A 15,203-nucleotide genomic window follows, 5' to 3' on the forward strand; every position below is an offset into this window, starting at 1 on the left:
GATAAAGAAGTAACCTTTTTCCCACCCTAGAATCTGTGTGGGTTATGTTTTTTAATTGAAATAAATTTAAGACTATTTGTAAAAGTCTTTGAGAATATTCTGGTAAATCCTCCATTTAGCTCAACTGAAAAATTAACACTGGTCTTGTAGCAATAATACTGATAAAATTTAAACCAGGTGACAGTGGCTCACACCTGTAATCCTAGCTCCTCAGGAGGCTGAGATCTGAGGATCATGGTTCAAAGTCAGCCTGGGAAGGAAAGTCCATGAGACTCTTATTTCCAATTAACTTCTAGAAAACCACAAGTGGTGCTGTGGCTCTGAGAGGTAGAGCACTAGCCCTTGAACACAAAAGTTCAGGGACAGTATCCAAACCCTTAGTTCAAGCTCCATGACAGACCAAAAAAAAAATGATACATTTTATAAATCTTATTGCATTTTTCCATTTTCTCCCTCGTGCCCATTTTCTATACCAGAATCCAATCCAGGATCTCACATTGAGTTATCACATCTTTTTAGTATCTAGTTCATGATGTCTTGTTATTTTATGTCTTTTATGATCTTGACATGTTTGATGAGTCCAGGTCAGTTATTTTATAGATTATCTCTCAATTTGACTTGATCTGATGTTTTTTCATGTTTAAGTTATATTTTTGGCAAGAATATCTTGGAAGCAATGTGGAAGTTCACAACTTTTTCCAGTACATTATATGTTTTAGTTTACCCCACTTACTTTGTTAAGTACATTTTAAATATGAAAGAACTACTTACCTCATAGGGGCAGTTAGGTTGGATCTAGAATGTTCCTTGAAAGCTCATGTGTTGAATGCTTGCTCCTAGCTAATAGTGCTATTGGGAGGTGGTAGAACCTTTAGGAGGTGAGGCCTAAAGTTGGAGGCAGTAAGTCATTGTACTATACCCTTGAAGGGCATTCCTCTGCCTATATCCTAGCCACCACTTGGTGAGTAACAGTGTTCTGCCACTAGGCAGAACTGCTTCATCTCAGTCCCTGAAGATTTTGACTGTGGAATAGAAACCTCTGAGACCATGAGCCAAAATAGAACTTTATCTCAGGTATTTGTTCATGGTGATGTACAACTAACACCAGGGTACATTAAGATTATGTGAACCATTGTGGTTCTTAATTAAATCTACAATGGGATATTTGTAAGAATTAGAAGAGGAAGTTATATTTAGGAACCAAATATGTAAATGAATAAATAGATATCTTATTGATGATGACAAAAGTACAATAAAAGTTGTCAGTTAACCTAGATTCTGGAAAAAACTCTTAGCTATATTGATGTTACCTACATGGAAATAAAATAAGTTATTCTTTATTCTTTTTTTAATGTTGTATACTAGAATAAAGACTTAATGTAGACTTGCAGTGATAATGCAGGAGTAAAACCTACAGGGAAAAGTAATGAGAATGGGTTGAGTCCAAACGTACTTCTCTCATGCCCTCCTACCCAAGTTAGATTCATAAGGCTTGTTCCTTTGGCACATTTTTCCATTACCATTCTTCCTACTAGGTTCAAGGTTCTATCTAGCTATCAGCTAATCCATTCTTTCTCCGTGACTGAGGTCTAGTTCCTTAATCCTTTAACTATACTGAATACCATTTCTCTTGCCTAGAGCCAAGTGATTACTGTGTGTATAATGTTTATAATTTTATAAATTTATAATTTTTATTATAAAATTTATATATGGATAAATATATCTAATACATAGATTAGTGAACTTAAATATTACTTAGCCAAGTTTCAGCAATGATTGACCCATTTTTTTCCTTATATTACATTTTAAAAAATCCCCAGGCATCACACCATTTGATTTATAAATGTTTCAGTGTATACATAACAGCATTTTAGTATGCTTAGTAATAGAATAAAATTTACTGATTGGGTTGATTAATTAATGAGTTATCTGTGTTATATGCTACAGTGTTGAAATTAAAATTAGTTTTGTTTTAATATGAAAAATACAATTTAGTATTCAAATTTTATTTTTACATTTCTAGAAGTTCTATTATACTTGTACAACTTAGTTGGCTTTTGATGTTTGCTAGTCTAAAAAACGTTAAAGTGGAGATAATTCTACAATGCATAAAATGCAATGTATGGTATAGTATAAAATAAGGTTTTTTTGTTATAGTTTGTTTTGAGATGGGGTCTCTTTCTCTTTTTTTCCTTTTTTTTCTTTTTTTTCTTTTTTTTTTAATTTAATTTAATTTTATTTGAGAACATACTGTACAGAGGGGCTACAATTACATGGGCAGGATAATGCATACATTTCTTACCAAGCATTGCAGCCTCCTCCTTTGTTTACCCTTCACCTCCCTTCCCAGCCTCCCCCCTCCCCCACCCAATTATACCCCCCTCCCCCCCCACACACCGACATTGTAAAGTTGGTTTTGACATGACATTTTGTACTTCTCATTGTTGCAACAGGTCCACCTGAATCCTTAAACGACTTGTTTGTCCCCATCTCCTCCACATGTTATACTGACATCAAATATAGTGAAAGCAGGGGTTACACTGTGGGGGAGGGACATACAAAGCAACAAAGAAATAATCTTATAAATGCGTTAGAAACACATGCATGAAAGAAACGAAAAAATTAAAATACATATTTAAGGGTTCATTTTCCTAACATCACATTATCTGACCTTTTCCACTTGACTCATACCTATACTAGATATTGCAAATAAGGTCGTGGGGCTTGAACTCTGGGCTTGGGCGCTGTCCCTGGGCTCTTCAGCTCAAGGTAAGCTCTCTACCGTTTGAGCCACAGTGCCACTTCTGGTTTTCTGGTGGCTTATTGGATATAAGAGTCTCATGGAATTTCCTGCCTGGGTTGGCTCTGAACCATCATCCTCAGATCTAAGCCTCTTCATAGCTAGGATTACAAGTGTGAGCCACCAATGCCTGGTGAGATGGGGGTCTCTATCTATGTAGTCCAAGATGGCCTGAAACTTTTGAGTCTCCTGCCCAGCATCCTGAGTGGTGGGATTATAGCATGTACCACCACACACAGCTACCAGTGAAGTTTTAATTCATCAATTGCACTTTGCAATCTTGAAATGAAACTAAATTTGTTGAAATAAAAATAAATAAAAGGTAAATAAAAGTATTGCTTCCTCCTACTATTCAGGTATTCATTTGAATTATAAGTAATCTAACATTTTCTTTGAAAAATTCAAAAAATGTTCTCTTTTTTCCTTTCTACCACATAGTCAGTTCTCTATTTTCACATGCTCAATAACATTTCTGTTTGTAGACAAAATAACTGTTTCTCCAATAATGCCATATTTATTCCTGGTGTTAGGGATGTAATATATTTAAATAGGTAAACATTCAAAAACATGTCATGTTCAGTATCATGATAAATGAATTAAGTTAAAGATAATATTTCTTCTATTTTAGGATATTTGCTTAAGAGCAGGCTATGCATTGACCCTTTTTGCTTTCAATAATCGCTTCCAACAATACTTAATTTTGGAAAGTGGAATGATGACCATATCTATTTTTGAACCTTTTCTTCAATCAAAAGTTGAAACTGAGAAGGCAATGGCAGCATTTCAGGTATAATATTGTCATTTCAAGTTGACAAATGTCTCTTTTGTGAAAAAAATTTTTTTGGTCAGTCGTGGGGCTTGAATTCTGGGCCTGGGCGCTGTTCCTCAGCTCTTCAGCTCAAGGCTAGTGCTTTACCACTTGAGCCACAGTGTCACTTCCTAATGAGAAAGTTTAAATTGAGAGGTATAGAAAAGTGTCTATTTACAAAATTTAGTGCTTTGAACATCAGCCCTTTATCTCATAAAAAAATCCATGAGGATTTCTTATTTACTGGAATTTTATCAGTTTACCTTGGCAATTCATCTGATATGTATAACTAACTGGGGAGATTAATAGGCAGGTAGTTTTATTTTTCATCACTCCATATTATAAGGGTCTAGGTAAAGAGATAACCTACATTAGTGTCTAAGCCAGGGTTCCCTCCCTCCCTCCCTCCCTCCCTCCCTTCCTTCCTTCCTTCCTTCTCTGGCAGTAGTCAGGTTTAAACTCCAGGCCATATGCCTAATGTAGCTTGAGCTACATCTCCAGCTCCACTTTTTTGTTGATTATTTTGGAGATGGATTCTCACAGACTTTTCTGTCTCAATTGGCTTTAAAACAATCTTCTGGGTAACTCAGTCTCCTAAGTAGCTATTACTACAGGCATGTGCCAGCAATGTGTGTGTGTGTGTGTGTGTGTGTGTGTGTGTGTGTGTGTGTGTGTGTGTGTGTGTGTTTCTTCTTTGTCTTATTCTCACTTGTCAATCTTAAAAGCTTTAGAAGTATTTTACAGGAACCTATACTTCGAGACTACAAAAGGTGCAAATATTTTGAAAAGAATAATATGGTCTATTATGGTCACTGCTATGAGCAGTTAGGAATAAGTACTCTTAACTCAATGCTACCACTCACTTCTCTCTTTTTTTACCCAATACCTGTATCTTCCTAAGAAGTGCCCCCTTGATCATAAAAAATAAGCTGAAAAGAAAATGTTCAATGATTGTATGTTTTGTTTTTATTTTTAGATTGTTGTATTAGCTAAGGTTATTATAGATGTGGATCACATTGCTTTGTGTGCAAGAGGTGTGACTATTTTAGTTAATAGTCTGTTCTCACATAATACTTCAACTATTATATTGACAGGTAAGAAATTATGAAGCTAATTATTTTTATAAAACTATTTTCAATGTTTTTAGTTTGTAGTCTGAGCAATAATGAAATAATAAGGCTAGTACCTTGTTACACATCTTGAATCAAGTTAATCTACATTAAACTTCAGAGTAAGTCTACAGAGAATAGTGGGCCTCCACTCAGCATCCTGAAATAGAACACAGCAATTGTGAACACAGTCTTTTTGTTTTCATAGTTCCTCTTTCAATCACTTGTTTTTCTAGAATATAAAATGAGCATTAAATTGTATACTACCATGAACAAATAATGGTGACAGATTACAATGACATACCTCTGGTCTGATTTCCTTTAGGTGTATATTTTGCTACCATTTAAAGGCTCAAGTAGTAGAATGTTTGTCTGGCAAGCACAAAGTCCTGAGTTCAATCCAGTACTTCCAGAAAAAAAAAATCTTTATATTGCTATGTCACACAGCAGAAAAATGGTCCAACAGTGCTAATATGTCACTACATTTACTTTATACCTAACTTTTCTGCTCACACAAATTATTTAACTGATTTGATATATCACTAAAAGCAACACAATAATGACAGTCAGTAGTGCCACTATTATATGTGTGTGTGTGTGTGTGTGTGTGTGTGTATGAGAGAGAGAGAGAGAGAGAGAGAGAGAGAGAGAGAGAGAGAGAGAGAGAGAGAGAGAGAGAGAGAGAGAGAGAGAGAGAGAGCGCCACAGCACCATTTCTGGTTTTCTGGTGGTTAATTGGAGATAAGGATCTCAGGGATGTTCCTGCCCGGCTGGTTTTGAACCATGATCCTCAGATCTCAGCCTCCTGAATAGCTAGAATTACAGGTGTGAGCCATGGTGCCCAGCTTATATTTGTTTTTGATTACTATAATAAAGAATATTTGTATTTTAACTGAATTGGATCACTGCAGGCAGCAAAGGAAACTACTTACTGCACTATAGAATTACATTTTTTATGGAGTAAATTTGCATGGAAAAGAGGAAAAGTAAAGCAAAAGAAAAACTTTCCTGAAGCAAACTAGTTAAGAAAAACATATTTAAAAGAAATTATTAAACATTTTCATCAAAATAACACTATTGCCCATGACCTAAAAAGAATAACATTATTGATTCAAAGTCACAGTAATTCTCTGACTCTGATAAAATGATTGTTGTGTACCTAAATTTTGCTCCACAAATTCTTTTGTCTAAGAAATGATATGGCATGTGAGGCCAGGTGCTGGTGGCTCACACTGTAATCCTAGCTGCTCAAGAGGCTGAGATCTGAGGGATCACGACTCAAAGCCAACCTTGGCAGAAAAGTCCCCATCAGACTCTTATCTCTAATTAACCACTTAAAAACAGGAAATGGCACTGTGGTGCAAGTTGTAGAGTACTAGTCATGGGCACCAATAGGCTCAGGGAAGTGCCTAGGCCCTGAGTTCAAGCCCTGTAACCAAAAAAAAAAAAAAAAAGTTCAGGTATGTGAGACATACCTATAATCCCAGCACTCGTGTGGTTAATGCAGGAAAATAGAGTGTGAGGCCATCCTGAGCTACATCAGGAGGCCATACCAAAAAACAAAACAACTAAAAAGAAATAACATACTTGCTTTCAAATTCTCTCAATCTGGAGAGGAGAATTTAATCTAAAAAAGTACTGGACCTTCTCTGCACTTAGAGTCATATGAATCCAGAGGCACATGCACATTTGGGCTCTCAGGCCAGGCCTCAATGATCCAAGTTCCATGAAGCGAGCCTCCTAAAACAGGTTCAGAAGCACACGTTTCTCTGAGACTGGAGTTCCTGTTGCCAAGTGGTCTGTTTTCCTATGTGTAACGCTTATTTATTTTCTATTAAAAGTTTTTACTCCTATTCTTTTGGAATAATAAACCAAGTTCTTCTTAGTTTTAGGTTCTATACCCCCTCAGTTTCCCATTTCTTACTTTCCATCTTTTAATCTTTTTTTTTTTTTTTTTTTTTTACCTTTTTTGAGTGGTTGCCTTTAGACAACTTTTCCTTTAGAACAGTGCTTTCTATTCTGTTAGTTAATCTCTGAACAAACTTAATCTCTGAACAAAGTAGCCACAAACATAGAACTACATTAATATTTTAAAAACAAATGAAACCAAATTAAGTTGGTATCTGCAAATTAATTATTTTAATTACAGTCCCATAACATTTTCCCCTCTATGACAAAAAGTTCAATGATTTTTAAACTTCAATAAGCGATATATTGATTTTAATCTCATAAAGTCATTAGAACTTCAGAAAGGACATATTGTATTTTCTTAATTATAACTCAATAGTTACATTCACTCTCACTTTAAGAACCCTTAAAAACCTTAAAACAAAATATATTTTGAAGCCACAAGAAAAAGTACACTATCTGATTTTTAAAAAGTGAAATTGTCACATAAACTTGCTTAACCTTTACTATATGAAATGGAAAAGCAAACCATAGTTTTAGGGAATGTTCACTCTAAATTTACATATACATGTTCTTTCTTACTGTGTCTTCTTGTAACTCTTTTTAATGCTATGTACAAGTGAACAAGAGCACAAAGTATCAGTTTCTTATTTGATATGACCACTCTCCCTCATTTTTTAATTTATAGGTAACTTAATAGCTAGCCTGGCTCATTCTAGAGCTGGTATTCCAGAAGCATTTACCACAATGGGAACGGTCCAACAACTCTGCTACCACTTGTACTCAGGAAGAGAAGAGGTAAACACAGAACTAATTATAAAATTCAGTATCTACCTTTGGTAATATGGAATAATTTCAGTTGATTATTACATAACACAGATCATGATGCTAACTCAAAACTTAGACAATTTTTAAAATTTATTTCTCAATAAAGTTTCTAGTATTAATTAACCACATATGACACCCACAATTCTGATTCCCACAAAAAGTACACATATGCCTTAACTCTGAGATTTTTCTTGGATTTGATTTATACAAGCAGTACAAAACAACTATACTTAAAGATTTTAAAAGAAATATTTGTCCAAATTAGTCATTGAATGAAAAAACCAAAAACTATGAACTAATGGTCTTCTTAATGTATGATCTAAGTCAGTATTCAAATACATACATTGATGATACAGAAATTTGTAATTAAAGTATAAAATATTTTATAAAACTGATTATTGAGGTGGGTATAGTGGCAATCTATAATTCCAGTCACTCTGGGAGTTGAGGTAGAAGGATTGAAAGCATGACAGCAGCGTGGGCAAGTTAGTGAGATCATATATCAAACAAAGGCTGGGATATACAGCTCAGTAATAAAGCATATACATAACATGAGCCCTCCATGTTATTAGACTTGGAACATCAGAAAGGGACCCAGTTTCTTGGGATTTTCCTTTTCTACAGGCTTTGGGGACTATCAACAAGATCTTGCTCTACATCATGACTCCTTTTATTAAGTGTCAGCAAGCAAGGATGTGATATTAACATCCAAGCCATCATTCTCTTTAAGCACCATGTCACTGAATTTGCTCTCCAGTACCACAAAGCAAACAATAACAACAAAATAATTTTGGTTACTTTGTGCTCTAAGACATTTGTATAATTTGAAATGAATGAATGAAAGAGGAACACCAAAGGGCAGTTGTTGTTGTTATTGTTTTCTTTTTAATCTTCCAAGCAAAGTTGGAGGATGTAGGATATCTATGAAAGAGGCCATGCTGACCTCTGCAGTGGTTAGCTTGCAAGTGTTTCTTTATTCTCTTAAGGTCTAAAGCAGTATGTTTTTAACTGTAGGGTGTATTGGAATCATCTGAAGGGCCATAGATTGTTGGGCCCCATTTCCAGAATTCTTGATTCAGTACATCTAAAGAGGGCCCCAAACTCTGTATCTAAGTTCTTAGCAGCAGAAGCTAAGGATGTAGAAGCTACACATTGAAAAGAATCACAAGTTTAAGGTGTAGAAGACTTAGGGACATAGAGAGCATTGGGATGCCATTATCAACCCTTTGGTATCCTGATAATCCTGATTCATGATCATTTTATGAAAAATTTTAATCTTCCAATTACCAACTTCCTAGAGTATACCTTAAACATATTATCAACCTAATGTATGTAGAGTCATAAGCAAAGAAATGTGTACTTCATCTAAAGAAAGAAAACTATTTTTTCTAGAGCTCTGTAGCCTCATCCTGTGATTCTTTGTTCTTTATCAATGGAACATAGTACTTTATATTTATAGCTATTGTTGACCTCCTTTTTCACCTACAGTTTCCTTCCTGGTTTCCTATGACAATTACCTGAGCAATTTTGAGAAAATCTCAAGTCCAGGTTATGCCCTAGAATAACTAAGGGAGTTTTTCTAGAGGTAGAACCCAATCATAATAATTGTCAATGCTTTCCAAATAATGTACAGCCAAGTTTGCAATCATCTAAGCAGAGTAGTTCAGTACTGTAATAGTATCATTAGGGGTGCTGAGGTAGGGGGACTGAAAGTCCCTCACTTGTATGGCACACACACACACACACACACACACACACACACACGGATTGTGAAAACTACTAGAAATCAATGACAGTTGACCGTCCTCTAAAAATTGCTTTCATCTGAAGATTGCCATTTGTTTACATACTATCTACAGAGACTCCCATGAAGTAGCCATTTAAAGCCTAGAATTAGAAAATTTAAGAAAGCCCATTAAGAATTGTTTGTCCTTTATTTAGGTTCGTACAGCTTGTTCCTGTGCACTTGGCTACTTAACTTACAATGCAAATGCTTTCCGTATCCTGTTAAAAGAATGTAGGAATAAACCTAAACAGTTCCTTCGTCTAACAAATAATATCAGCAGAGATGCAAAGATTAACCCAGCATTTTTAAAGGAATTTCAAATGCAAGAAATGGTGGGACTTCCTTCTTTAAGGTATTGTGTCTTCATTGGAATTGCAGTAAGGAAATTATTATTAAAGATTTTATGTAAGTTTAAGGAAGATCAACCATGGAGTAATATCCTTGATATGACTATACCTGCTGTGTACAAAAGGGTAAACTTCACTTTAAATGTCCATTATTACGGTCTATTTATTCTTATTTATGCATGAATGCATTTATGTATGTATGTATGTACATATGTAGTTGTTTTCTAATGCCAACTACCTACTGTCCTTTTATTACCAACAGTCTTTGCTTCAAGGTACACAGCAGGTTTATTTCAAAGCTTAATATTGACTATTAAGTGTTTCTTCCCATTTTAATTTTACATTCCTCTAACAAGGAAAAAAGCTCAAGTTATCTGAAGCCACAATTAGTCAGGCTATAAAAATTTGTGGGTTTAACTCTTTCTGCTGTGTACAAACATCTACAAAGCAGATGTACAAGGGACTATTTTATACTAAACACACACAGAGACTGCTTATTATGAATCAGGTTACAAAGTAAGGATAAGGTTAAGGAAGGACTACTTTGTCTGAAAAATCTTTCCATTTCTAGAGTTCTAGTTCATGTTTTTTTCTCCCTCAAATTGACTGGAGGAGTAAAATCTCAACATAAGCTTCAAAGTCCTATCTCTGTGATAGAAGACCTCCTGGGGAGGAAGTAAACACTGAGAAGGATGACTGCCCCTCTTTTTTTTTGGGTCTGGTCGTGGGGCCTGAACTCTGGGCCTGGGCGCTGTCTCTCAGCTCTTCAGCTCAAGGCTAGCACTCTACCACTTGAGCCACAGTGCCACTTCCAGCTTTTTTCTTTTTCTGTTTATGTGGTGCTGAGGAATCGAACCCACGGCCTCATGCCACCTTCCCAGCCCCACTGCCCCACTCTTCACCAGGACAATCAAAATAATGTGTATTGCCAGTGGGAATGACAGTGAGCTGAATTCCCTAAAGTGTTTCTTCTGGAGACAGAGAACTCAGGCTCTTCCTCATACTTCAGTAGTTAATTTTTTAAAAGGCCCTCCTCTTCCTGATTGAGAAGGCAAGAGAAGGAAGCCATCTGTACAGCCACATCTGAGACCATAACAGAATCCCTGAAGTTTGGAAACCCTTAAGAGTGGACAAAAACTACTGTTATCATCAGGACATAGAACATCTAATGAGACTGGAACCATATGTCAAATTATCTGGGAAAACACTGAGGAATTCAAGGAGCTTCAAGGCCAGCTATGGTCATGTGCATGATAACTGTGAGGAAGAACCAGCCCAACTGGCCCACTGGGGTGGCCCTCACTGGGGGTGTGCCCATCCATCATAGGATGGGCATACTACCACTCAAATTAAGTACCCCGAGTTTAGTAGGCCTGTTGTGTGTGCCACAATGCTGGCAAAATGTCCAGAACATAGATGAGGAGGGAGAAGATGAAGTAGATTAGCCAAACCTGTAAGGAGCAGTAGAAGGAACAATAGAATCGAGAGACAAAGCTCCCCATAACCAGAAAAGCAATCCCTGGAGTCCATTTTGGAAAAAGTCTAAGAGACATTCTTTACGAATTAGATGGTATTAAAGAATAAGGTTGAGCATAGACTCCCCAAAAGCATTCTCCAAACCACCTTCTGGAGAGGGCCTATGAAACACATATTTGGTTTAAGCACAAGCCAACATTCCCAAAGAAATGAAGAGTGCAAAACCAAGTTTCATGAGTCCTGATGGTGCTAGTGTTGGGTGGATGTGGAAAATGTTCTTGAAGCAAGCCTAAAAGGAGGGCATGGGTGAACTACCTTCCAGCCAGTCAGGGAGTACATCATATGGATGTCATTCCTCATCTTTCCTAAATCTTACACATGAACTCCTCCATCTTCTCCATGACATGATGGGCCAGCAGTGGAAACATCTCTTCTTCCTAGAGCACTAGGCATGTTTGCTATTCACCTAGACTTAGGGTGACATTTACCCACTTGCAGCATGTTTTCCTTCAGTCTCAGTGCAGTGAGCTCCATTGCAAGCTTCCCTGGGACAGGTAGGAGTCCCACTACCCTATGACAGTACAGATCCTTTGTGGAAAGATAACTGGCTGGTAACCCAAGCTTCCAAAAAGGATGGAGTCTCTCCAGATCCAAAAGGCAGAACTCTCTTAGTGATGGAAAATACTAAAGTCCATAGATTGTCTACCAGCCTCCACTCCAACACCAAAGTTATTGGGCAATGTCATGGTGACCTGTGGATTATTTGCTTCCTTCAATCCTATATTGTTAAGCCCCTGGAAAGTCTTAACTTCCCTAAAATAATTGGCCCTTGATTTCCTCTGATAGAAAGTTTAGTTTGCTTATATTTAACACCTTTATTAGGTGTAAGTGTCCTCATTTGGTTTTCTTTGCTTATGTTACAACACGTGTTAGGATAAATTCCTCACACCTTATGTGGTTTTAGCGTATAGAAGCTTAGAAGCTTTGTGCTAGCTGCATTCCTGGCTGCTGGTCTTTGAGACGTCTACCAGCAGTCCACAACTCTCCAATAAAGACTCCCAATTCAGCCTCTTAAGTGCTGGCTTCTCTGTTTCTCATGACTTGAGTTCTCTTACAACAACATTTATCAAATTTAAGTATAAAGATGAAAACATCTTTAAAGTCACTTTAATTCCCAGAAACAGCCTAATCCTATATAAGCCATGGAATCTAAAATTTAAATTCTTATAATTGATGTTAAATAACTTTCATTGGCTCAAAAATTAATTTATGATGTTAAGTAGTATTTTACATAGTCATTTGAAGCCCTAATAGAAACTCTGGGAATTGGAAAACATGCTAATTTCTCAAATCTGTTTTCTTCAAAACAAAACTTGTGTCTCTTCTTGTAATCTCTTTGAGCAGATTTAATGTTTCAGCTGCTTGGATTGAGTAAATAAGTGACTGAATATAAAATACCTGTAGTTTGCATACCTATAATATGTGTAGTTTCACATATGTCTGAAAAGGGCCATTAGGCCCTGGATGGATGCCTAATTAAGTACCTGAAATAAATAGGTCTTCATATGTTTTTCTGGGTATACTTTGTCTTCAATAATTTTATCATTTGATTTAAAATCTTTTCCTTTTTTAGTCTGGAGAAGAACGGAGGACCATCAATAATTCCTGTCTTTAAAAAAGGTAACTTTTTTGTTTAATTTGAGGTATCTTCTAATACTAACATTTTATAATTCTGTGTTCCAATCTCAAAATCTGAAATGTGGAGGCAACTATAAAACAATTTCTCTGTACATTTAATGTACCTAAAACACTTCCCCATTTACAAGCCTCATTTCTTACTAACCATAATATGAATCTCTTTTTTTTTTATTGTGAAAATACCGTACAGAGGGGTTACAATTACATGGGCGAGATAATGAGTACATTTCATATCAAGCATTGTTGTCTCCTTCTTTGTTTCCCCTTCCTATCCCTTCCTGGGAAGTTCGTTTTTCCACATAATGACTTGTACATGTCATTGTTGCAATGGGTCTGCCTGTATCCCTATTTAAATGATTTGTTTATTCCCTTCCCCTACACAAATTATACCAAAATATTATCTCTTGTTAGAAATGTCTGTCTTTTGCTTTTCTGCAGCTGAGCATGAAGAAAGTTGTTAAACATGTAACTAGGACTTATTTAGCTATACATTTTAGAGCACAGAACACATTCATAATTTATTCATAATTCACATATAATTTTGTACATAGTTGGTAGATGCAAAGTTGATCTTATAAGGAAATTTTTAAATCTTGATCTTATGTTACTCATTCCTATTACTAGACATTGAATAAAGAACTTAATTTACTTATTAACTTCATGTATATGCTTGCTCATCTATTAAGCTTAGAGTAGGACAAAACCAGTTTGACGATATTGTCCTATAGTTGAAATCAAGCACAGAACTATTCAGAACATTCACTGAAGTCAAGATGAGTATTGGACTCAGAAACAGCAAGGGAGAGAATAGAGACAGTAAAATGAGAGAAGGAACTTTATTTACTCTCTTTCCTAAACCTATTTAATACATTATTTTAGAGATAAGAAAAAGATGTTAAGAATGGGTATATAGGGTATATTTCTGAATATGAGTAGAAGACTGCATTTATCTTTAGCTCTTTAGTATGAGTTACACACACACACACACATCTGTCCTTTTTTTCACTTAATACTGATTTCTAAACAGTGTTGGTACAGTATTCTAAACAGTATAGAACAATAATCTGTATCATTACTGACATAGATTGAGTGGCTTATATTTTATCAGGCCCAAAATTTTAAGATATTGATGGAGCTTTTATAGGCTTGTGATAGTATAAGAAAAAATAAGGACAATATAGGCACTTTTATGATAAAATTAATGTTATGCCATTTCAAATTTGACAACAGGAAAATATGATAATCACACAAAATTGTATAATGTATCAATGGAAAACATATGGTCTTAGTTTTAGGAATTTATAGATGGGGCATCCTTGGTGAAACAAGAGCAAGTCACATTTAAACCATACTTTCATGTTGTTTAACAACTTATTGCTATACTTGGCTGGAAAAAAGCATAAAAATGCGTTAAAACTTCTCTTTCGTGTTAAAATACCATTTATTTATTTTTTATAAAATCACGTATAAAGAATTGGAAAATCATGGGCCTCACAATTTTTTGGCGTTTAACATCTGTAAGTTATGAATCTGATTTTTAAAGTATATTTTAGTTATGTAAACAAAATAGGGAGTAATAAGACTATACCTATAATCTTAACACCTAAGAGACATTTAACTGTGGCCTTCTAATTTTTAGGAAAAGAACATCGAAGGAAAGCAAAACCTAAAATTCAACCAAAAGACTCTTTGACTTTAATACCTCCTGTGACTAACTTCATGGGACTCTTCAGAAAAACAAAAAAGACCATTGTCTCCCATAACATTTTCTCTTTTTCATCTGGGATGTCATCAGATATCATAAATGTATCAAGGCCAAGAATAGTAGTTTTAAGTAGACTTGGGCAACATGAACATGGATCTTACCCAGAGCCTACCGAAGGCCAATAAAAAAGCATTTCAGTATGAAAGGATATCTGAGCAATATTTTTGTATCTTTTTATTTTAATCTTTAATAACATAATGGGATAAAGTTTTTTGAGTGGAAGTTGTTTTTTTTTTTTTTTTTTTGCTTTTTTTTTGTTTTTGTTTTTTTGGGTCCGGTAGTGGGGCCTGAACTCTGGGTCTGGGTGCTGTCCCTCAGCTCTTCAGCTCAAGGCTAGCACTCTACCACTTGAGCCACAGCGCCACTTCCGGCTTTTTTTCTTTTTGCTTATGTGGTGCTGAGGAATCAAACTCAGGGCCTCATGCATAGAAGGCAAGTGCTCTACCACTGAGCCACCTCCCCAACCCCAAATGGAAGTTCTTGATATTGATGCTAAATAGATTTTCCTTGGCACGTTTTCTGGAATTAATAGCAAGTCAGCTATTGTTTCAAAAAAATAAGTAGAATTTTTGTAGTAGAATGCCTGTACTTGATTTCATTAAGATTTATCAACTGAAGACCAATACCAGTGGCTCACACCTATAATTCTAGCTACTTAGAAGTAGGATTATGTTTTGA

At 35.7% G+C, this 15,203-nt stretch overlaps 1 protein-coding gene across 1 annotated transcript in view; it reads left to right on the forward strand.

Annotated features, from left to right (window-relative positions):
• The window catches only part of Ankar (ankyrin and armadillo repeat containing), a 65,866-nt gene extending 51,216 nt beyond the window's left edge, over positions 1 to 14,650 (forward strand). Inside the window, exons 19-24 of the mRNA XM_069995839.1 lie at positions 3,429 to 3,587; positions 4,585 to 4,702; positions 7,314 to 7,423; positions 9,395 to 9,591; positions 12,696 to 12,742; positions 14,400 to 14,650. Coding sequence (XP_069851940.1) covers positions 3,429 to 3,587; positions 4,585 to 4,702; positions 7,314 to 7,423; positions 9,395 to 9,591; positions 12,696 to 12,742; positions 14,400 to 14,650 — 882 coding nt within the window. The remainder of the gene's footprint in view (positions 1 to 3,428; positions 3,588 to 4,584; positions 4,703 to 7,313; positions 7,424 to 9,394; positions 9,592 to 12,695; positions 12,743 to 14,399) is intronic.
• Positions 14,651 to 15,203: the final 553 nt, after the last annotated feature.

Source organism: Dipodomys merriami, unplaced genomic scaffold, assembly GCF_024711535.1.
Source record: "Dipodomys merriami isolate MVZ:Mamm:240054 unplaced genomic scaffold, mDipMer1.0.p SCAF_49, whole genome shotgun sequence".
Classification (NCBI taxonomy): domain Eukaryota; kingdom Metazoa; phylum Chordata; class Mammalia; order Rodentia; family Heteromyidae; genus Dipodomys; species Dipodomys merriami.